This window comes from Aythya marila (assembly GCF_965140915.1).
Source record: "Aythya marila genome assembly, chromosome: 6".
In the NCBI taxonomy this organism is placed as follows: domain Eukaryota; kingdom Metazoa; phylum Chordata; class Aves; order Anseriformes; family Anatidae; genus Aythya; species Aythya marila.
In genome coordinates, this window is record NC_139047.1 from 32,934,997 (window position 1) to 32,956,897 (window position 21,901).

At 52.2% G+C, this 21,901-nt stretch overlaps 1 protein-coding gene across 1 annotated transcript in view; it reads right to left on the reverse strand.

Moving 5' to 3' along the window:
• The window catches only part of IGFBP2 (insulin like growth factor binding protein 2), a 50,231-nt gene extending 38,569 nt beyond the window's left edge, over positions 1-11,662 (reverse strand). The window contains exon 1 of the mRNA XM_082763183.1: positions 11,112-11,662. Coding sequence (XP_082619309.1) covers positions 11,112-11,532 — 421 coding nt within the window. The 5' untranslated portion in view covers positions 11,533-11,662. The remainder of the gene's footprint in view (positions 1-11,111) is intronic.
• Positions 11,663-21,901: the final 10,239 nt, after the last annotated feature.

Below are 21,901 nucleotides of genomic sequence, written 5' to 3' on the forward strand. Positions count from 1 at the left end.
CTTGGTGTGCTGCCAAGTCATATCCGCACTGCCCAAGCATTTTCAGCACAGCCTGAATTCATAAAGGTCTGTTTCAGGACACGAAGGGCAGCCCAATGGCCAGGGGTTAAGGTAACAAATCCTTGAAATCAAACTGATAAAAAGACAGAATAAACACAAAACGGGGGTAAGCAAGGACTGAAATCAATAACAATCATTACTAGAAAGTCGGAAGCTGTCCAACCAGCTGAGATTAGAAGAAAGCTCTCTGCATTATCTTTTTTTTTTTCTTTTCTTTTTTTTTTTCTAACAGGCATATTTTGTTTAAGCTGAAAGATTTGTGATTAATCCGTTGTCAGCTCAGCTGGCCTTAGACCTTGTAGGATGACAGTCATAGTTCCCAAGAGGCCCGAGCACAAACCAAGCCATTTTCTGTGTGGTGGGACCTGCAGGAACCTGATCACCTCCCTGGTCAGTTTTGCCACGTTCAGCTCCAAAACAGGAGAAAAAAAAAAAAAAGCAAGCCAGGCACGCCCTGATCCACAAAGGTGGAGCTGCTCAGATTCACACGGAGAACCCCCTGTCCATACACAAGTCTCTGAAGCAATGTTCATAAAGCAAACACTGGGATGACCAGCAAGCAGGGCTCACTTTGCACACCTGCCCCTTACCAACAGGCAAATCTCACAGAATCACAGAATTTTCTAGGTTGGAAGAGACCTCAAGGTCATCGAGTCCAACCTCCAACCTAACGCTAACAGCCCTCCACTAAACCATATCCCTAAGCTCTACATCTAAACGTCTTTTGAAGACTTCCAAGGATGGTGACTCCACCACTTCCCTGGGCAGCCTGTTCCAGTGCCTCACAACCCTTTCAGTGAAGAAGTTCTTCCTAACATCTAGCCTAAAACTCCCCTGGCTCAACTTAAACCCATTCCCCCTCGTCCTGTCACCAGGCACGTGGGAGAACAGGCCAACCCCCACCTCGCTACAGCGATCTCAGGACATCGGTGCTTCTAAAAAGGAGATTCAAATAAAACTGAGCACACTGAGTCCACTGAGCACATTTGTTTAAAAAGCTACGTGAAAGACGGTAAGTATTTACAGACAGACTCCCCACAAACGTAAGCAGGGGAAAGTTATCAGCTCTGGGCTCCCAAAATATTTACTTAGTCCACAGTTATTCTGGCTACTCTTGAGTAGCTCTTTCCAAAGTCGCATGCTGTCATTTTGATGGCATTCCCTTGACCAAAACTCAACTGCAGAGGACCCTTTCCCATGGGTGTTTCCAAGCACTTTCCTACCACAGATACAAGTAGGGTCCTTGCAAGGCAGGAGCAGCACGATGGAAACTCATCACAGAGGTGGGAGACAGCTGAAGGTGCACGGCCTCCACCATAAAACATCAAAGGGTCAGATGTGAACGCTACGTTAAACTGAAATTGCAGGATTAATTAAAAAGCCTAGAGGAATGGTGTAAGCTGAGCAGGGGCCAAGAGGCTGAGAGAAGACACCCTTGTAGAGCAGGCTGGGGCATTTTAGTGGCTGCAATTGATCTAAAACTTGGGTTCAGATCTCATCTGGCCAAAAGCCACAGCTTCGGAAGCACGTCTGGTGGAGGATGTCGGTGTACTCTGCACATTTCCTGACAAAGGCTTGGGATACCAGTTCTTATTTTTAGTACTATTTTCATTTCTTCAAGTAATGAGTTCAGTGTTTCAGGCAGCCCTGGAGGAGCAGGAAGGACATGTCCTGTAATAAAACTAATTAATTCATGTGGAATTTCTAGCCATTATTATGAAAGTGGCCAAATTCCTCACTCCTGAAAAGCTGCCAAAATAGCCATTAATCTGGCTGTGGTCACGAGCAGGATTCCTGTGGCCTCCTTCAACACTCGACTGGCCCCCAGGACAGAGACTGCAGAAACCCAAGCGGATGTTGTGATTTCCTCGCACCGACTCCCACAGCCCGAGCTTTACTAAATAGGACCATTGCCTTACAGGGCTCCGTGCCAAATTCCTCCCGGTGCCCCCAGACCAGACATGCCCCAGTCATGTGCACAAAGGTCGAGACCTGCCAGACCTCCAAAATCAAGCAGTTTGACGGCATTCAAAGCCCTGCAGACCAACCACTTCCACCCACCCAGCCCTGGTCACTCTCTCAATGACAGGTGTCCTGAAAGGAGCAGGGTACCGAATATCTCCTAGACACGCTAAAAAATGTATTCCTACAGCTCCACCGGGCCTGCTAGGAGCCTGAGGTTTTTGGGTCCCATCTGCAGTCAGTGGGAAGCCAGGCTCCTCCACAGAGAAATTTCAGGCAAGAATCCCATCGACCGAAATCCCTCAATAATGCACAAGAATTAATGGAATCTGTCTTGCTCCCTGTGAGCTGGGGGTGACAGGGTCTGTGGGGTCTGGCAAGGAAAAAAAGCATGGAATAAACTTATTTCAGTCACTAAAATCAACAACAACAACAAAATGACTCAGAATACCCACAGGGAGCCAATCTATTGTGTAAGAAGGCACCATTTTGCCATAGTCTCTTTTTTTTCTCCCCAAAAAATTTTGGACTGCTCTTTAAATTTAGTGATGGGTTAGAGGGTTAGCCTCAAATAATACCTCTGCTGCTGTCCCACCATCCAGTCCCAAGAATGGTCAGGCTCCCTGAACACCACCAGGAACCCAGATTTTCTGCCTCAAATGTCCTGTATAACAAACTGGTTGGATTTCTAACAGTTTAAACAAAATCCTCCCCAAACCACCTCTGCACAAGATATGGAGGCAGGATTGTTCACCACGGATAAAGGAGAAGGTCCCCTACCATGTCCATGCATTGCTTCAGGCCTCCTGATCCCAGTGTCCATCATGGCAGATGATTTAACATTCACACCACAGTTGGATCAAGATGGTGCAGCACTGATTTCCCTGCCATTTCGTCAATCAGGTTCATATTGTGTTCAGATGAAGGGAAAGGACCCTCTACACATCAAGGATTGCATCAAGCTTGGTCAGTGGTAAGTACTGTGCCAGAAAGAAAAGGCTCTTGGAGCTCAATAGTGCAGAAAGGGAGATGGTTCTACCACAGGCCCGTTGTCCTTGACCAGTCTGACTATGAGGTGCCTTGCCAGAGCCTCGGATGGATGCTGGAGGAGTTGTTCTGACCTTCAGAAAGCAGTGGTGAGACTCGTTGCAGTGTTATCGCTCAGCATTTTCATTAGCTCAACTGCAAGCCTAGAAGAGCAAAGCTGTGCAGAAGGTGAATTGCAGCACCCCCGATGAGTGTCCCCAAAAAAACAAGACGTGATTCACCCAGGTAACTGGAATTTGCCTTTGGCAAAAGCTCGACAAGGCGACTGAGGAGGACCAGAAGGAACAGAAAAGCACCGTGGAAAGCCACAAAGCTGTTGGGTTAGCCTCACCGCCAACAGAAATGCCACTGTGGCCAACCACCCTGACCTTACAACCCACACGGCCTTACCCTTCTGGTGGCCGAGACCCAGAGGACACAAACCGAGGCACTTCAGGGAGCTCCCAACCCAGCCACCGAGGTTCATCTCCCAGCTGCCAAGCTGAATTGTCCACAATACCACCAGCTCCACAGCCCGGCCATAGATACGGGCCACAGCCCCACCACGACCCCAGAAACGCAGGAGGACGAGGGCCTCACTCCGGCCGCCCCTCCTGCTCCTGCTCCTCCTCCTCCTCCTCCTCATGCGAAACCTGCGTTCCTCTCCCCGTTTCTGCTTGCTTTTGAAGTGCCAGATGAAACGGCAGCAGATGGGGGCGAGCAGCCCGCTCGCCGAATGCGCCGAGAGCCGAGCGTTTCCACATGGGCTGCGTGGGAGGCCTGCCATTGCTCTGGCTGCAAAGCCCGCGCCGCCCTCCAGCTCCGCTCGCAGCTGAACCGCGCACCTCGCCCCCGGCGCCGCAGGCAAACCCTCACGAATTCAAACAGAAAATAATCGCCCCCGAGCAATTTTCCAGACGGAAAAAAAAAAAAAAAAAAAAAAAGTCAAATTCCAGCCAGTTTTTTTTTTCTGCTTTTGCTCTTCTGCCTTCGCTGGGACCACTTAGGGTCTGTACTGCTCCCCTTCAGAATAAAATTTGGGAATTCTGACATACAGGAGACAGGCCACGCTGGAGGACACACACATCCTCGCTGGAGGCACCAAAAACCACAAAAATGCTTTCTGCAACTCACTTCACCCACCAGTCCCCCCAAGACCGAAAAGCAAACATTCCTGGGACACAGCTATCAGATGCCCACCCCGTCCTAGTTTTAAAACAATATGGGAAGGTTATCAGAAAACCTGATCACCAAGCCAAGAGAAGCCCACTGGCATGGGCCAGGTCTTTTAGTACTAACCAGAAGAGCTGAGAACATGCTGCCCGGAATGAAGGCTGAAAACCAAGATCTTCCAGGGAAATTTGCTGTGGTCTCGATCAGAAGTACTGGGCATTGCTTAATGAATTTTCCCTGCACTGTAGGGCTTTGGGGCTCTCCCACAGAAGATGTCATGCAAGTGATTGCAACAGCTCTTCACTGCTGTAGGTACGCTGCATTACCTGGCTACAAGGACAAGATGCGAGGAGGCACAGAAACTCCTCTCAAAAATCGCCTCCAGACAGTAGGGTGGTGGAGACATTATTAATTTCAAGGGCAGAGCATTAAAAATCCCCTCATCCCACCTGAGCTGTTCTATCTGCAGGAAATTGTAAGGAAAAGCACGGATTTCAACACAGTCCAATTCCCACCAGCGCTTTGTGTCACTCTCAATTACAGCCCAGAATGAAATACCAAGAAATCGTTCCTCGCGGCCGGCAGAATTAATGGGATCTTTGACTACAGAGAGCACCAGGCAGTGAACTTGTTCCCTTACCAGCCAAGAGGCACAGTGCGGCTTTCTTCAGAATAAAAGCTGCAATGTCAAAAGATAGATTAAGGCTTATAAAAGTGACCTGATGTTTTTCTGTATCCCAGCCCATAAGAAAGGCATGTGATTACTGACCCTTTCCTTTCTCAAACAATTTCTCTCTATCACAAGCTGACGCAGCACGAGATTTTTATCTTCCCACTGCTATCTCGCTAAATACGTGTAGGGCAGAACACCAACTACAACACAGCTCTGCAGTGAGAACAACGGAGCCCAGGCTGTCAAACGCTGAGCTGCTGTAAGGCTGCCATAAGCACGCTCTAACCCTTTTTTCTCTTCAGCCTTCGCCCCGGATAAGCACCGCGCCACGTTCGCGTGTAATGAGATGTCAGCTCACGTGTTTAATGAGGGCACACTCGGCCAGCTCATGAATGTCCAACGCCTCCCAGCTTGCTGGCGGCGGCTGCCGAAGGTGGGCAGAGATGTCTCAGCCAGAGGTTCGGTCTGCTGAAGGCAGATTTTCTGTGTGGCTCCCCCTTTTCCTGTACCCTTGGGCCTGACCTTGGGCTCCTAGCATGTCCCTTGCATCAGTACTCAGCTGATCCCATAAAGAAAAGATTCAGGGAGCTAAACCAGCAGAATAATCAGCCAGAAAAGTGAAGATTTTGTTGGTTAATGCCTTATCATGGCCCGCCCAGGGAGCAGACAAGGACCAAGACCAACACGACAGAGCACAGGGATGTGCACTGGGACTGGGAGGGAGTGGGGCATGACTGCCGTGAGAGCAGCTCGGTGGGGATGAAAGGCAGCCAAAAAAAATCTGCACGGCATGCCAGGACCCAAAGCCCGGGTTTCTCTTCTCTCCCAGGTGCACTCCCAGAACATGCACCATTTTTAGCCTCCAAATCCCCCGGCCCACTCTGCACACGTGAGCCATCATGGTGCTGCATGGCACATAGCAAGGGAACAGGCACGGGGGGCTAAAGTGGCTTTCTCAGCGAGACTAATGCCATCTGGTAAAGCCTCAGTCTTCCACTGAGGACACACATGCCTCTCTGGCAGATGCAAACAGTCAGCAACACCATGATGGAAAGCAGAGCCCGATGTGTTCAATATGTGCTGTTAAAGGACACCCTCCAAAGCGGCTACACGCACGCTGATTTGCGCAGCACCTTCCCAAAGAAGAGGGAGGAACATCTGGAAATTCAGTACACGCCTGAGCTCCGTCCTCCTCGTGTGACAGAAATGCTTTAAAAGCATCTTCACGTGCTACCTCGCCCTTCATCTTACTCTGCTGGCCTCAAACAAAAGACCTTCCCCGAAGGAATCGCAGCCCCAGGAGGGAGCTGGGCTGTAACCATGCCCAGAAAGCTGGAGTAGCCCAATCCAAGCAGAAATGCACACAGGCCTCAGGACAACTGCTGCTCCTTGTAGCCCCTTCATGATGAACACTTGCCCTGGAAGAACAGGCACAGAAGTGCTGCCGGCCACCGGATGAAACCCTGTCCTCCAAAACCTGGTTGTGTCTGTGGGCAATGATGCCAACAGCTCATCGGTCGGACACAGCAGCCCCAGCTGATGCTGCAGCCAGGTCTAGCCCAGAGCCAAACACAAACACACCTCTCGCATTCCAGTTTTTTGCTGCTTTGCCTCCTGAATTGTTTATCTCGGCTCAATTCCTGGATGTGGATAAAACAAACGACATGGACTTTCTCACAGACGGGGCTTCTCGCTCTTCCCTTGACAAATACCACGCTCAGCGAGCATGAGCCTGAAACCCAGAGGAAAGGAAACAACTGCAAAGGGCAAGAAGGAAACAGATCATTTGCCAAGGGACAGCATGAAAACACATTTCTCCTTTTGGGCCAGAGCCTTGAAATCCTCCCAGACTCCCCCTTCCCTCCAGCCCATTTTCACACCGCTATCACCCCCACCACAGCAAAGCCAGTGGGCCTGGGCCTGGAGGAGCATTATTGTCAAGAAGCTGCTCCACAAGGTGTTATTTATTATCTTCCTACTTAAAGATGACAACCGGCCCAGGACCTGATGGGTTTAGTCCTTGACCAGACACAGCTGCTGCAGAAGAGCTTGGAAACCTGGTCCATCTACTGGCAAAGCCCCAGAGGCAACAAGGACAGACGAGCCGTATGCTTTTTCATTCACGTATCACCCTCAGAGCTGTTATTAATTGCATTTCACTTCTAATAACTTCTGCCACAACAAAGAGCTCTGCAGCCCTTCAGTATAGCCGGGGGAGAGCTGCAGCAGCGGCTGCAGGGGTATTAACACAGCAGGCTGGCTTCTTGCAGCTCTTTTCTCTGATGTCCTGTAACGCCCGAGCTTGCACAAGCCAGGCTGAAGACCTGGTTGCAGCACTCATCGTGAACTTCTCCCATGCCCGTGCGCTTCCACCCCAAAAGATGCCTGGCACGGAGCAAAAGGGGATGCTCCCAGAAGGGCTCTCCTCTGCATCTCACCCGCTTTCAGCAAGGCAGCAAATTCACAGCCTCCGAGGCTCTGTCAGACCTGGTCACACCGACCGAAGGGGCAGAAGCCGTGGGGGCAGAAGGACAGAGAGACACACACACACAGGCACGTGCGGATGACAACAAATGCTTCGTTTCCCTAGAAAAGCTGGAGAGAAGCAGAAGTCTTCCTGGCAATTCAGTGGATGTGAAAAATGTAGTCATAGCATTGCTGGCATGGTTTTCAAGTTGCTGTTAAAATTCCACTTCTATTATGCTACCTCCAGCCTCAGAGTCTTCTGTGTTTCGGAGCAATACATTAAACTGTCTTTTAGCAGCTGCCTGCCAAGGGGAAATGGAGGTTTTGACATTTGACCCGTAAGGAAGGATGTGTGGCATTTGGGGCTACCCAAATAAGGATTTTAGCTGCATGTTAAAAGGAGCTGCTCTTCTAACAGTTAACTATTTTGACGCTGTTTTTGTTCCATGGCAGCCCCTGACCAGGTGAAGGGGACAGCCCCAGCCTTGCACGTTCAAGTTTGCCTGAGGCCACGGTCTTTGCCCAGCTCTCCTTCCATTTGGGAAGGTTGCCCTGAGTAGCATGGGCTGCAGAACACATTTCCTTTGCTCAAAAAGCGGGATTCTGAAGCAGAACTCGGCAGCCAGCAGTGGGTTCAGAGGGGCACCTCACTCCATTAGCACAAATATCCCAACAACACAGTAAAACGGTACTACAAACCCACCTGAGCTGCACTGCCAACGGGGAAAAAAGTCCCTTAACTGGTCACTTTTGCAAAACTCTTTGAGAGATGAGCTTTAATCCCAGGGTAGTGTCTCCATGAGGAGAAAACAGATGTTCTTCAGCTATCCTCTAACTCAGGCAAGACGCTTTGGGCCATCTGCTGACGCTGCAAAGCTCTGCCCTGCTCCACCTCCCAGCACGGCTCCCGCTGTTTGCCCTGGAGCAGCACCAGCACCCCGCTGAGCCCTCAGCCAGGTCAGGTCGCTGATCCGACAGAAAAACCCACTGCCTGGTTTCTTGGGGCTGGCTCTCTGCAGGGCTGAGTCTGGGTATCCCGTGGTACCCGAAACGCCTCTCAAAGCTGGCTCGGAGTCCAGCTCCTCTTGGGTTTTGGGCCACCCCGGACCTGCTTAGCCAGAAGATGGCTATCAGGGACAGGGACACGAGTGCTAACATGACACAAATGCCATCCTCGCCCTGCTCCACGTGCCCAGCCCGTTACTCAGCCTTAAAATGGTGCGCAGACCTCCCGGCCGTGCCGCAGGAATAAATAAATACTCGGGAGACTGGCATGAGAGCTTTGCGCACAATAACAACCCTCTGTCCCGTGTGCAGGCGGCTTCCGTCAGCAGCATGTAAAGTTTGTTACACGATGACCTGAAATAAACTGGAAAACAGTGTGGTCCAGTGGCATCGAAACTATTTCAGAGGCCCTGATCCCTGGAGGTGCTGAGCCTCCATCTCGCTGCCTCCATCAGCGGGAGTTCGTGCCCCCGGCTCCCCGAGGAGGTAGAGGTTCTCAGCCTGATTTCCACAGACTGCTGCTATTTTGTTCCAACATTCCCAACATCTTCAAAATACCCAAAGCCTCTTGTGCAATGAGCAACATCCCCTGCTTCCTAGCTACATGGTGGTTTATGTTACTTTCCGCCTACAACCATTTCAGGATTGGCTTTACAGACCTAAGTGGAAGACTAAACAATGCTGGAGCCACAGCAGGAGAATTTGCAGAGTTTTATTCCTTGTTTCATTTGGGCAATCCTTCTGCCTCTCATCAGGGACAAAAAAACTTGCCAACCTCTTAATTTAGGAATAGCACGAGCTCTGCATTCCAGTCCTCAATCAGCCAAAGGAGCCTTTTCAAGCTGGAAAGGGGAAAAAGGGCAAATACCTTTAAGCACATTTGAAAAAAAAAAAAAAAAAAAAAAGGCTCAACACCTGCCTTTTGCAGGCAAAAACCTGCTCTCGGGGCACTGGTGAAACAAGCTTGACATCAGCATTTGAAAGGGAATTCCAATCCCTGCGCTTCGGGTGCCAGACTGCTTTCCCTGTCACTGCTTTGAACGAAAAGCAAACTCTCCCTGGTATATATTTTGCAGGCATGCTGCAGATGGAAGCAGAGATGTGAGCCTGAACAGAATAGCATCAAGTGAAGCTGGCCGATCGGGCTTTTGTTTTTGTTGTGGGTTGTTTTCCTTTTTTTTTTTTTTTTCTTTTTCTTTTTTTTTTGTTTTTTTTTAATGGCTACAGCAACCTGTTAAAAGTTTTGTAATCTGAAGAGAGCGAACCCTTTTCTGGATGTCCAGGCTCCTCTGCCAAGACGTGCTCGACTGTGAATATTCCAGCTGCATGTTTCACATCACGCTGGTTAAAGATGTGCCAGTATTTTTATTATTCACCCCCTATGGACATTACAGAGCACCACATACATTGAAGTGTTCTTAAACTGCGCTATTTATATAGGAGTGTGTGCGTGTTACATACACACAGATATGGTCAAATAAATCACATGCACTGTGAAGGAGTAAGGGTAGTAAAATCAAGCAAAACACCCAGTGAAGTAATGTAAAAATTCTGAAGAAAAAAAAAAAAAAAAAAGGATAAAATCAAAATCAAAAAAGCAGCGTTAACTCAGAAAATCACCTCTTAACCCATCTCTGCAGCCTTCCCCATTCCCCCCCCCACCAAAAAGCACAAGCTTTTTTTTCTTCCAAAAGCACAAGCCTGAAGTCAGCGCCAGATTCCTTAAATCTAAATGCCCTTGGCTTCTTCTGGCGAGTGTAAAACTCACTCCCTTGACACCCGTATGCTGTGGCCGAGCAGGATTTCCCATCCTCGTGTCCTCCGCAGCCGGGCAGAGGAGGGGGACGGCAGCGGGGCCCGCAGCGGCCGCAGTGACTGCAGCGAAGCAGCAGCTTGCGGCGTGCAAAGTTCCCTGCACCTCCGTTTTTTTCTTTCTTTCTCCTTCTCTCCTTCTGCTTCTCCCTCTCGATCGGGCGAGAGCCCAGGCGCTCGCAAACCATCGGCATCCCCGGGAGAGCTGCCTCCCGCAGCAACAGGTCGGGAGCCTGTAGCGCCCCGTCCTTCGGGCTGAGTGCTCCGGGATGCTCCCGCTGCTCCCCAGCACCCAGTGCCCGGGCTGGCGAGGAGGGCAGAGAGGGTCCCAACCTCTGCGGTGGGCTCCGTTGGGGTCATGGGGTTTGGGGTCCCCGCATCACAGCTCCCCAGCCAGCCCAGCAGGCAGCGCATGGTGCGGGACGTTTAGGGCATCGGTCACTTTTTGGGGTGCCTTCAGCCCCCCTCCGAGCCCTGCTGTGCACCTCCACCTCCCCTTGCTCCCCGAAGGGCTCCCCCTCGGCTGCATCTCCCCACGCTTCCCCCCTAAACCCCCCCACTGGGGCTTTTTTTTTTCCCCGTAGCACCCCAACCTCCACCTTAACCCCTGTGCATCCCCACAACCCTCGCTCCCAGCGGGGTCCCCCGCTTTCCCACCCCACACCCCCGGGCCCCCCATACAGCAGCACCCCCCAGGATCACCCCGGGGGTGCACAACCCCAAACCCCCCTTTCCAAGGGGATGCTCCGAGGGATCACCCCGGGGGTGCACAACCCCAAACCCCCTTTCCAAGGGGATGCTCCGAGAGATCACCCCGGGGGTGCACAACCCCAAACCCTCCTTCCAAGGGGATGCTCCCCCTGCTCCCCTCTCCCCGGTAGGGTCCCCCCTTTTCCCCCCCGGTGCTCCAGCAGCTCCCGGGGGGGGGTCTCACCTGCGGGTCGCTCGGCGCTGGCCCCGTACTCGGCGGCATCCCTGCGGCGGGCGCAGGTGCCCTGCCCTTGCACCAGGGCTTGCAGGGGCAGCTCGGCTCCGGGATCGGGGTAGCAGCGCAAACCGGCGGCGCAGCGCGGGGTGTAAACGCCGCAAGCTTCGGCCTCCAAACGAGCGCAAACCGGGCAACAACCGCAGCCCGGTTCCCTCACCAGCTCCGGGCAAGGCGGGCGGGAAGCCGGGGGGCAAGCGGCCAAACGCTCGGCCGTGCAAGGAGGGCAGCGGAACAGCACCTCGGGCAGCGCCGGCCCCGCCAGCGCCAGCGCCAGCAGCAGCCGCGGCCACGGGGCCCGAGCCGCGGCGCCGCCGCCGCCGCCGCCGCCGCCGCCACCGCCGCCAGCACCGAGCCCGCCGAGCGCCATGGCGGGACTGAGGGCGCGGCGGGGCCGGCAGGTGGATGGACGCGAGGCGCTCGGCCCCCCCCGGCGGCGCGGCTCGGCACGGCTCGGAGAGAAACGGGAGGGAAAGGGGAGAGAGAAAGGGGAGAGAGGGAGGGAGGGAGGGAGAGGGAGAGAGGGAGAGGGGAGAGAGCCCGAGCAGCGCTGTGCGGAGCGGGGCCGGGCGCCCGCCTGCAGGGGACGCGCTGGGTCCTAGAGCCGGCCCGCGGCGAGGAGCGGGGGGATGAGGGGATGAGGGGAATGGGGGGAAAGGGGGGGAGGTGATGGGGGGTGTTGGTACTAGATTGGGGTGGTGGCACCCAAATTGGGGTGCTGGCCCACAGGTTGGGATGATGGATCCCAGAGGGGGATGCTGGTCTCCAGACTGGGATGCTCGCCCCCAAACTGGGATGCTGGCCCCCAGACTGGGATGATCAACCCCAGACTGGGATGATGGCCCCCAGACTTGGATGCTCAACCCCAAACTGCGATACTGACCCCCAGACTGGGATGCTCACCCCCAGACTGGCATGCTGGCCCTCAGAGTGGGGTGCTCACCCCCAGACTGGGATGATGGCCCCCTGACTGGGATGCTCACCCCCAAACTGGGATGATGACCCCCTGACTGGGATGCTGGCCCCCAGACTGGGATGATCAACTCCAGACTGGGATACTGACCCCCAGACTGGGATGATGGCCCCTAGATTGGGATGCTCGCCCCCAAACTGGGATGCTCAACCCCAAACTGCGATACTGACCACCAGACTGGGATGTTCACCCCCAGACTGGGATGCTGGCCCCCAGACTGGGATGCTCGCCCCGAAACTGGGATGATCAACCCCAAACTGGTATACTGACCCCCAGACTGGGGTGCTGACCCCCAGACTGGGATGCTCACCCCCAGACTTGGATGCTGGCTCCCAGACTGGGATGTTCAATCCCAAACTGGGATGCTTATCCCCGGACTGGGATGCTGACCTCCTGCTGAGATGCTCACCCCCAAACTGGGATGCTGACCCTCAGATTGGGATGCTCAACCCCAAACTGAGGTGCTCACTCCCAGACTGGAACGCCAACCCCCAGAGTGGGATGCTCACCCCGAAACTGGGATGCTCACCCTGAGACTGGGATGCTGGCCCTCAGACTGGGATGCAGACCCTCAATCATCACACGGATGTGACTGACTTCTTCATTAGTTAAAAATGTTAATAGCAAAGCCAAGGGAATGCAGGCAGGCTAATGAAGCTGGAAATCCCTGTTAACATCGTTTTGGGATGATACAGTTAAAGCCAGGCGCTGAGAGCTGGAGCTCCCTCACCCGCGGGGATGCCGGCTCTGTGGCACTCAGCGTTAGCATTTTCTGCTGCAGGTTTGCTGGTGTTTGGGTTTTTCTTCTCAAATTAAGGCAAACGCAAAGTGCAGCTGCTTATGCCTCTCATGCAACATGACGTTCGGCACGGGATTACTCATGGCCTTGGAGTTTTATAACACATTTGTTTGCGGGAGCCATGAGCCCAGAGAGGAACGGCGGTCTGTGGCATCTGGCACGCTGCAAAACCCACAGTGTGCGTCCCGGCACCTAGCACACGTTCCCATCCCACCCCCCAAGAAATAACTCAGGTTTTTACAAGGGTTTAATCAGGCAGGGTCTCTTTCTCCGACCACCCATCACGCTTCTGCTATGTTGTTATGAAAGAGCTGCCAGCTCGCTTTATTTGTGAAATCCTACAGCCGCATCTTTGCACCTCGTGGTGATTTTAGCCATCCTGGTGTCACTTCTGGAGGAACCTGGTCGCTTTTGGGGTCCCTGCAGGAGCGGCATCTGGTTGCAGCACGCCCTGCTCGGAATGCAAGGGACTCCAAAACTCCAAGCCAACAAAAACATTGCCCTGAAATTAGAAGCAAATAATGAAGATATTTTTGTTTTGCTTCATCACTTCGTGTTACAAAATCGCCTTTTGCATGACAGAACCAGAATTTTAGCCTGAGTGACCTAAGAAAGTCCCTTTCAAAGCCAAGAAAGAAAGAAAGAAAGAAAGAAAGAAAAGGAGAAGGAGAAGGAGAAGGAGAAGGAGAAGGAGGAGAAGGAGAAGGAGAAGGAGAAGGAGAAGAGAAGAGAAGAGAAGAGAAGAGAAGAGAAGAGAAGAGAAGAGAAGAGAAGAGAAGAGAAGAGAAGAGAAGAGAAGAGAAGAGAAGAGAAGAGAAGAGAAGAGAAGAGAAGAAAAGAAAAGAAAAGAAAAGAAAAGAAAAGAAAAGAAAAGAAAAGAAAAGAAAAGAAAAGAAAAGAAAAGAAAAGAAAAGAAAAGAAAAGAAAAGACTTTGCATTTGTTACTCCTACAAATCTCGGGGTGGGAAAATGGGACGCCCAGCACACAGCAGCCCCTCAAAGCCTCCCTTTAGCACGGATTTGCGAGCAGATGTTCCATAGACAAGGGAGCGAGTTATTCTCGCTGCACACTCACGACTTTTCGGGGGGGGGGGGAGGCTCTCCGTACCTTTTTTATGATCTGCCGTTGACTTCACTAATGACTCACATTTGGTTCCAATGAGATATTTTCATATGACTAATGAATCTATATTTGGAGGCGTAAGAGGGTTTGGCTAATTATCTGTTGCAGTCAGTTAAATATTCCAAGTATTCCAAGTAGGTTTTCTTCCAGTGGCAAGCGCTGTGCCCTCGTGCTCTCCGTGCTGCTGGGGCTGTAAAAGCAGCCCGGCACTTTGACTCGTACCAGGCTGACATCTGGGTTTCTGCGTGTGTAAGCACAAGAGATGGCCTGAACTTAATTACGAAGTGAAGCGATCCTGCATTTTTTAGGTGGCCGGCAGGTCATTCCCCAAGGGAGGATTGAAACCCGTTTCTTCAGCAGGCGCTTGATGCTTGCGAGGCCCGTTGTGCTGGGGCGCTTGCTGGCGTGCCATTAATAACTCCTGGCAGGGGCAGATGCCCGATAAGCACCCTGCTGTCGGCTGCTGGTGCACAAATGGGTTTTCCCCAGGGAGAGCTTGGAGCCGGCGAGGGAAGGGCAGGGAGAGAGCCGAGGGGGAGGGAAGGGGCTTCTTCCCGAATTGCAGCAGGACCTTGCACGTAAGGACCCTGCGGGGAAAGAAATGTGCAGCTCCGATGAGGGAACCAGCCGGCTTTTTCTCTTTGTAACCTCCATCGGAGGTGCTGAGGCTGCCCCGTGGTTTTTTTATCACCACCACTTTCTTGGTGCAAGCGCGGCGGGGCAGATGCTGCCCGTTGTTCTCCCACCAGAGCCCTCGCTGCCGAGCTCCTCGGCCAGAGAAGAACAATAAAGAAGATTTTACAGCTGTTGTGCTTGTGGGGGGAGGCGAGGAGAAAACAGCTTGAGTGCCCATGGCCGGCTATAATTTCTCCAGTGGGTCTTTGCTGACAGTTTTAGGATTAACAAGTGAGCTCTGTTCCCAGGCATTTACCCCTCTGCATAAGCTGGCCTGTTTGTTCTCAAGGGTTTATTTTACCCTACAAAATATGGCATTGCCAAACAGATGTAGGCTTGTTCCTAGAAAGGCAAGTTATAACTGAAGCCGCATCTCACAGAGGCTTTAGCCCTCGGGATTGTTTGTAAATGCTACAGTATTCCTCCGACCCTTTTCAGGGCAGTTTTTTCCCACAGACGTGCTGGTCGGGTCTTTTATGGCTCTGTCCTTTGTCAAGGATGAATTAAGAAAAATAAACTCGCAAACACAAAGTGGAGGCCCAGCCCGGAGATCCTCTTGCTCCCAACCATTAAGAAGTATTTTACAGCGCTGGGTGGGGGAAAAAGAAAACAATGTGTCCTCCTGCATTTTTCTCTCCCTCATTTTTAGCTCTAGGGGTAAGGAAAAAAAAAAAAAATAAGAAGAGGAAAATAAATAGAAAAAAAAAAGAGCCTTGGTATTTTTGGAGGCCTCCCGTTCAAGAGGCTGACACAAAGCACTTTCTGTCGAGTGCTGCAAAAAGCCTCCCGCCTCCCAGGGCTGCCCAGGAGAGGAGCAGGTGATGAGGAAGGGAAGGCGGTGAGGAGGAAGGCTGTGGGGATGTGCTCGGTGGTCAGCTTCTCACTTTCTCCCCAGAGATTTGGCAAACAGACCGCGAGCGAAGGGGGAGAGGTGTGCAGAGCGCCGTGCACTGGGGTTCACCACACACCCGCAGCAAAGTGCAGCCCATCTGCGTCCCGTCGCCCCCACAGCCCCTCCTTCCCCAAACTGCTCTTCCCCCAAACCGGGCAGAGTTCAGATGTCAGCAGAAGGGTCAATTATAGGCCTTTAGATGGAGCCTATCTACGATGGCTTTAGAGCAGCCCTAAACTCATTATCTGTGAGCCTGAGCCAGTAATTATGAATGCTTTGGCCTGGGGTCGTTTGTTTAGGTTTCTGTAGCACTGATTAGAGTTAAGCCAGGCTTAAAGTTCGTGGGAGGGCATGGAGCCATGGTGGTGGCTCCAAGCCGTGGTGTTCCCCGGTAGCCAAACCTCTCGCTCATCCCTAAGCATCCCTCCAAGACGCCAGCATTAGTCTCAAGTGTAAAAAGCAGCTTGAAATCAAGCAGCTGGCCAGGAGGAGGTGATGCAGAAAGGATTAAATACTGACCCAGGGCAGTCAGGCACCGTGACTCGGGTTACAGGGACAATAAAACAGGAGCAGAAAGGATTTGTGTGGGCAATGTCCCCAACTTCAGCCGGTACTGGGTTAATTGCTGTTAAAAAGGACCTGGTGAGGATGAAGGAGATGAAGCTGAGGGAGGGGAAGGAAGATCTCTCAGCTCAGTGAGAGGTAGCAGCACATCTTTGCAGAAATATTCCGACTTTAATCAAATCTCCATCTAAAGTGGGTGGCTAAAGGGCCCTGTGGTGGTGTGAGAGCCACCACATTGCTCACACCTGCCAGCCACAGAGCCTCCCGGCCTGTTCCTTCTCCTCCATGAGGATTTAGGTCAAATCTGACGAATCTGAGAATCCAAAGATCCCTTTACATTTCTGTCGACAGGCTTTCCCCTGTGTCTGGTACCCCTTGAGCAGAGCAGTGGGGTGAAAGCATTTCAAAGCACACGTAGATGCTCAAGAATTTTATTAGCAGCATCAGCCAACATTTCCACTTGCTTTTGTATTTGCTGTTGGAAAAGTAATAACAACTCTGGAGAGTCTACTCAGGAGAGAAAACAGCTCTTTCCTAGGCACCATGCTGCGATGCTGCTTTGTGTAACAACACAGCACGCGGGAGCGGAGCAGAAAGGGGCTGCAGCCCCGTGAGGAGCCGGGATTGCTGACACAAGCCCACAGAAAGTGCTCCAGTGGAACAGGATGAAGGCAAAGGAAAGAGTGGTGCGAGTACGTAGCAAGAAAAGACTCCAGCTGCTGGTCTCTATCTGCCTGTGTCAAAGCCTCCTAGGGGAAGTAATTTTATTTGCCTCATGGGACGAATAAAACAAGCACTGGAAAAAATACAGGGAACAGTCTCATATTGGCAGGGGACAAGACAGACCATTCAGATCTCAACCCGGAGCACAGAGCTCTCCCAGGGCAAGGGAAATATTTGAAGGTGCACCAAAATTTACCCCGAACACAAAGGAAACCCCACGCCCTTGCAGTCTGCTGGCTGTTGGGAAGCAGCAGCTGTTCCTGGACCAGGGAACACGCGGGGCCACGCTGCGTTTGGCCCCCTGTTTCTAAAGCAGGGACTTCCCCAGTGCCCTGGTCATGCGTTCACACCTCTCTCAGGTCTGAATCTCTTCTGGAGACGGGGCTGGCACACGGGGAGACGCAGCCAGGAGCAGGGGACGCAGCGCTTGCAGGTCCCTGGCTCCCCCAGCCTCAAGCAGGCCCTGTCCCACCTCTGCTCAGGGATTTGGGCAGCTCCCACTCATGGGGCACTGCAGAGCAGCGCCAGCTCTGCCCTTCTGCCTCCAGACACAGCCCTGGCCCTCCTCAGCAGCAGCACAGCAGAAAGGCAGGGACCAGGCCTGGGTGAAAGCACTTTTCTTAGCTGCCTGGTAGCTCCTCAGGAAGGGTGAACGTGCCCTGGTGAGCATCGCAGCCACTCGACTGATAACGGTGCTCAGCTAAGAACATGGCACGAAGACACAGGACCTCAGCGGAGGGGATTTGATGGTGGGCTTCAAAGCACAGCACCTGTGGGAGGAGGTGGGCTGGATGGCCTCACACTGAGGTGAAGCTGTGAGACCTCCTGTGCTGGTGCGGCCCAGCTGGGGGGTTCTCCCAGCAGGACACTCCTGTGGCAGCCGGTCTCTGCCTTTCTTTGGCAAGTTTATACATTTCTACACAAGCCCACAGGCAGGACCACTGCTGGGATCTTCTGCCCAAGCACCACTGCTCGTTCCTGGCTTGTAGCTCTGAACCTTGCTGGTTCCTCTTACACAGATGGAGCCGGGCTAACGAGCTCTCCTCTTCCTTGCCAGCCTGCCAAAGAAAACGCAGGACAGAAATAACAAGGGTGGGTCCCCTCTGCCCAAGGCTGTGGATTCCTTCCACACCAAGGAGAAGTCCCCTGGTGACCCTGCAACCAGCACCTCCTGAGGCCTCCCACCACAACCAAGCAGGTGCTGTACAACGTAGAGGGCTGCCTTGGAGACCACCAGAGGTTCCCTTCAGAGCTGGAAAATGTTGCCCCACAGCCTTGTCCAGTCCAGTTTTGACCATTTTTGGAGATCCCACAGCCTCTGTGGGATTAACCAGTCTTCCTGGGAATTATGCCCTTTATACCAAGTCAGAACTTCCCTTGCAGCAGCCCATGTCTGTTGCTCCTCATCCTTTCTTGGTGCCTCTCTGAGAAGAAACCTGCTCCATCCCCTCTGAACCCTCCCTTGAGAGACTCAAGCACAGCAGTCAGCTCTGGCTCTGCCTTCTTCAGGTTGAACAAAACCAGCCCTCAGCCTCACCTCATCACTTGCTGTCACATGTTAGTAATTAACTGAAAAAATTGTATCCTTTTATTTAAGATTCTGGTGTCTCACCCCACAGTAGAGCACAATTTGGGGTTTATAGCTCTGTGTTTATTTCCAAGGAAATTTTACTAGCCTGATGTACAAAAGCTACTTAAACCTTCAAATGAAGTCATCTCTGCTGCAGAATACAGCTCACTAATTAACCCTTCACTAAAACATCTCAGCTTAGGTCTTAAAGGACGAGCAGTGGTGTAGCCCAGTGTAAGGGCAAAGGGCTCTTGAGGAGATACCGGGAAGGATCCTGAGCGTGCGTTTGCATGGACATCAGAAACTGCCTGAGCCAAGTTCCATCACGTTGCTTTGAAAGCGATTGGACATTAAAAACGAGGCTGCTCCCACTCAAATAAACTAAATTTGGATTTTAAGTGCAGCCCCGCTCTGCAAAGCAGCTCTATAAAAATGTCATTGCGGGACTTCCTGTTTATTGTCTCTCGCAGACTCCGAATGAAACCCGTTCCACTAAAAAAGAGACCTTTTCTACAGAGCCATTTGCAAATGCAGGTTCTCCTCCTTCACCCACAGCTCTGAAACAAAGGCTCCAAGTCCGCCTCCCCAAACCCTGTGCGATACCCTGGCTTTTGGGATACCCACCTAGCCAGAATCAGCTAATCAGCTTTCTTGCTCTGTGCTCAATCCATCCTCCTCCAGTGTCCATCTGTCCCGTGGGTCAGTCTGTCCCTGTGGCACTCTGCTGGGGCTGCACAGGGCCATGGGAACAGCCAAGAGCAAATGCAGCCTTTAGCTTAAGCCATAGATGGGTTACTCTCTTTGTACCTACTAGAACAGCTGTGAGATGGAGTAAAACCTACTTATTTTCATTGCAGGCATTGGGATTTTGCAGAAAACCCAAAGAAAACCAGAAGCCTGGACCTGGCAGGCATGAGTACAAGGTTTCCTCTGGCATTGTCGACTCTCCCAGCCTGCAGCACGTACAGCCCAATTCTGACCTGTTAAAGGAAGCAAATGCATAACAACTGGTGCTCTTCTCCCGCAGCACCTTTTGAGAGTTGAACCACGCTTTAAATCACTTTGATGATGCACACCAGTAATTTGTCCTGAGAACAAAGAGAGACCACTCCCCTCCCCCAAAGCCAGAAATATCTGCTTTATCTCAAACTCGAAGGTTTTTTGTTGTTGTTTTTGTTTTAATTTGCTAGTTAAATCTGATGAATCCCCACAGCCAGGTATGAGAGTGAGCACTGCACATCCCCAGAAAGCAGGGAACAGAGCTCCTGTCCTGCAGCACATAGGACCATATGCCTGCCAGCTGGAGCAGTAACAGGTAACAGTTGCATGTAGGGATGCACTACAGCTATAAAAGAGCAGCGGGAACAGTTTGAGCAATCTTTATGCACACCTTGGGTGGATCTGCTCCTTCTTGCAGCCGGCAGGCTGGGGAAACTGCAGCTTTTCCAGGGAATCTGCTGTCAAGATCCAAGCCTTTGTGCTCCAAAGTGGACCAAAGAAAGGAGGAGATGCTTCATCAGAAAGAAAAATAACACAAAAGCATCCTGCTTGCATCTAAGCACACTTGTAAGGGTGGATAATAGCTAAAGTTTGAATATAAGACTGTGCCAGTACAGCAATATAGCAAAGAATAAATGCTGGTGTTACCGGGCAGGAGAAATGACAAGATGCAGCTGGGTAGAGAGAGGGAGAAAAAGAGTTAGAATAAGCAGATCTCATCTGCTGGAAGCCCAAAACAGTCCCAAAGGATGTTTCCCGGCAGTTTGCTGGGTTTGCTGGTGTGGGCCTGATGCGAGCAGCGCCGGAGGGACTGCGGGGACGGGATTGCTCTCTTAGCTCGCTTGCCCTCTGCCGGATGCCAGGGGCTCGGCGAGCCGGGTCCAACACGCAGAGCACCCGGGTTGAAGTCGGCTCCTGCACCGTGCAGCACCACATTTCTGCAGGGCTGCATGCACTGGTAGCTGCAGGGCGAGGGTGTAGGGAAAAATTGAACACATGAGGTATGGCAGAGCTAGAAACTGCAATGGATATAGAAAGCTGTGGAGGGTAAGTTAAAAAAAAAAATCTCTTTGTCTTTCCACTTGTAACCCTCTGAATTGCACAGCATCAAAATGAGACAAGATTTTTCTAGTTAAGGTTCTCAAGATTTGGAGATCTATGCTCCTAAAGGAGTTAAGGGCTGCTTTCTAATGCCATGTAAGCCAGGCAATGCCAGCAGAGAGAGGCTCAGTGGAAGGGGCACAAAAGTGCCATCTCAGCAAAGCCCAGCCATGGACTCCCTGCTTCCTCCTGCAATGCTCAGCAAGAAGCCAGCCTTCCACCAGCAGTGTTCACACCAGAATAACCAGGAGGTGCCAGAGAGAATGGGAAGCCCAGCACCAGTATGGGGCCAGTGGAGCTCCCAGTCACGGTGGGTTTTACCGGAGCAGCACTACTGAGGGCAGTGGCTCAATACAGTGTCACAGGGAGAGATGGGCAGCAGCTGTCTGCTAGCTTTTGCCTTCATGAGGGTGTTTGGCCATGCCCAGGTGCCTGTCCCATGCTACACCAAGCTCTGGGGACATGCCTCTCTGCTGAGGGAGTCAAACAGAGGAGCAACAAGGGCACAGCTGATGAGATGGGAAGATAATGCAGCTTTCAAACTCTTCCAGCCACTTAGCCACTGCAGAAACAAGCCCCATCCCAATGGCTTTTTGTGGGCCAGCCCTACCCAGAAAAACACGGACACAAAGGATCTCCTAGGAATAGCTTCTGCGTCTCTTAATTTCACGGGACAGGTCAGGGCACGGAGCTGCACAGAAGCCAGCAAGGATTCCTGTGCACAGACAACAGCAGCAGCCTGCACGAGGGCTCCAACGAGATTTAAATGATGGCCTGTGGGAAAACATCAGCTTCTCCAGACACAGCAAAACCAGCAGTGATGAGAAGCACCTGGAGAGGTTTGATAGCAAGATCCACGTGGCACTGTGACACCTGCTCTTTCACCTGCACCCTCCCAGGCAGGTGGAGCTTTTCTCTTTCTCAGGACACCTCGCAGATCCCCCACTGCTGGGAATTCGTTGGAAAACCCACCCTGGAGTGGCTGAGAAAGGACATGACTGTGTGGCTTCCTATACCCAACATTGCTGCTTGCCAAATTGCCACAGTTACCCCCTACACCCACTTTTCTCCCTTGAAAAGCAAGTAGATGCCCCCCTTCCAGTGTGACAGTAACCTCTCACATGAGGACAAAGGGTGCCATAACACACATTTTGCCAACAGACACAGTAAGCAATGACTCCAAAAAGGGCAAAAGCGCAGTGAATGTCATGAAGCGCTATGTTAGTCAGGCATGAACACATGCCCTGCATGAAGTCTGGAGCCCTGCAGCTCAAATACAAGGCTTGCTTCCCATGCTCTGGGTGGGTCCAAGGCACTGCT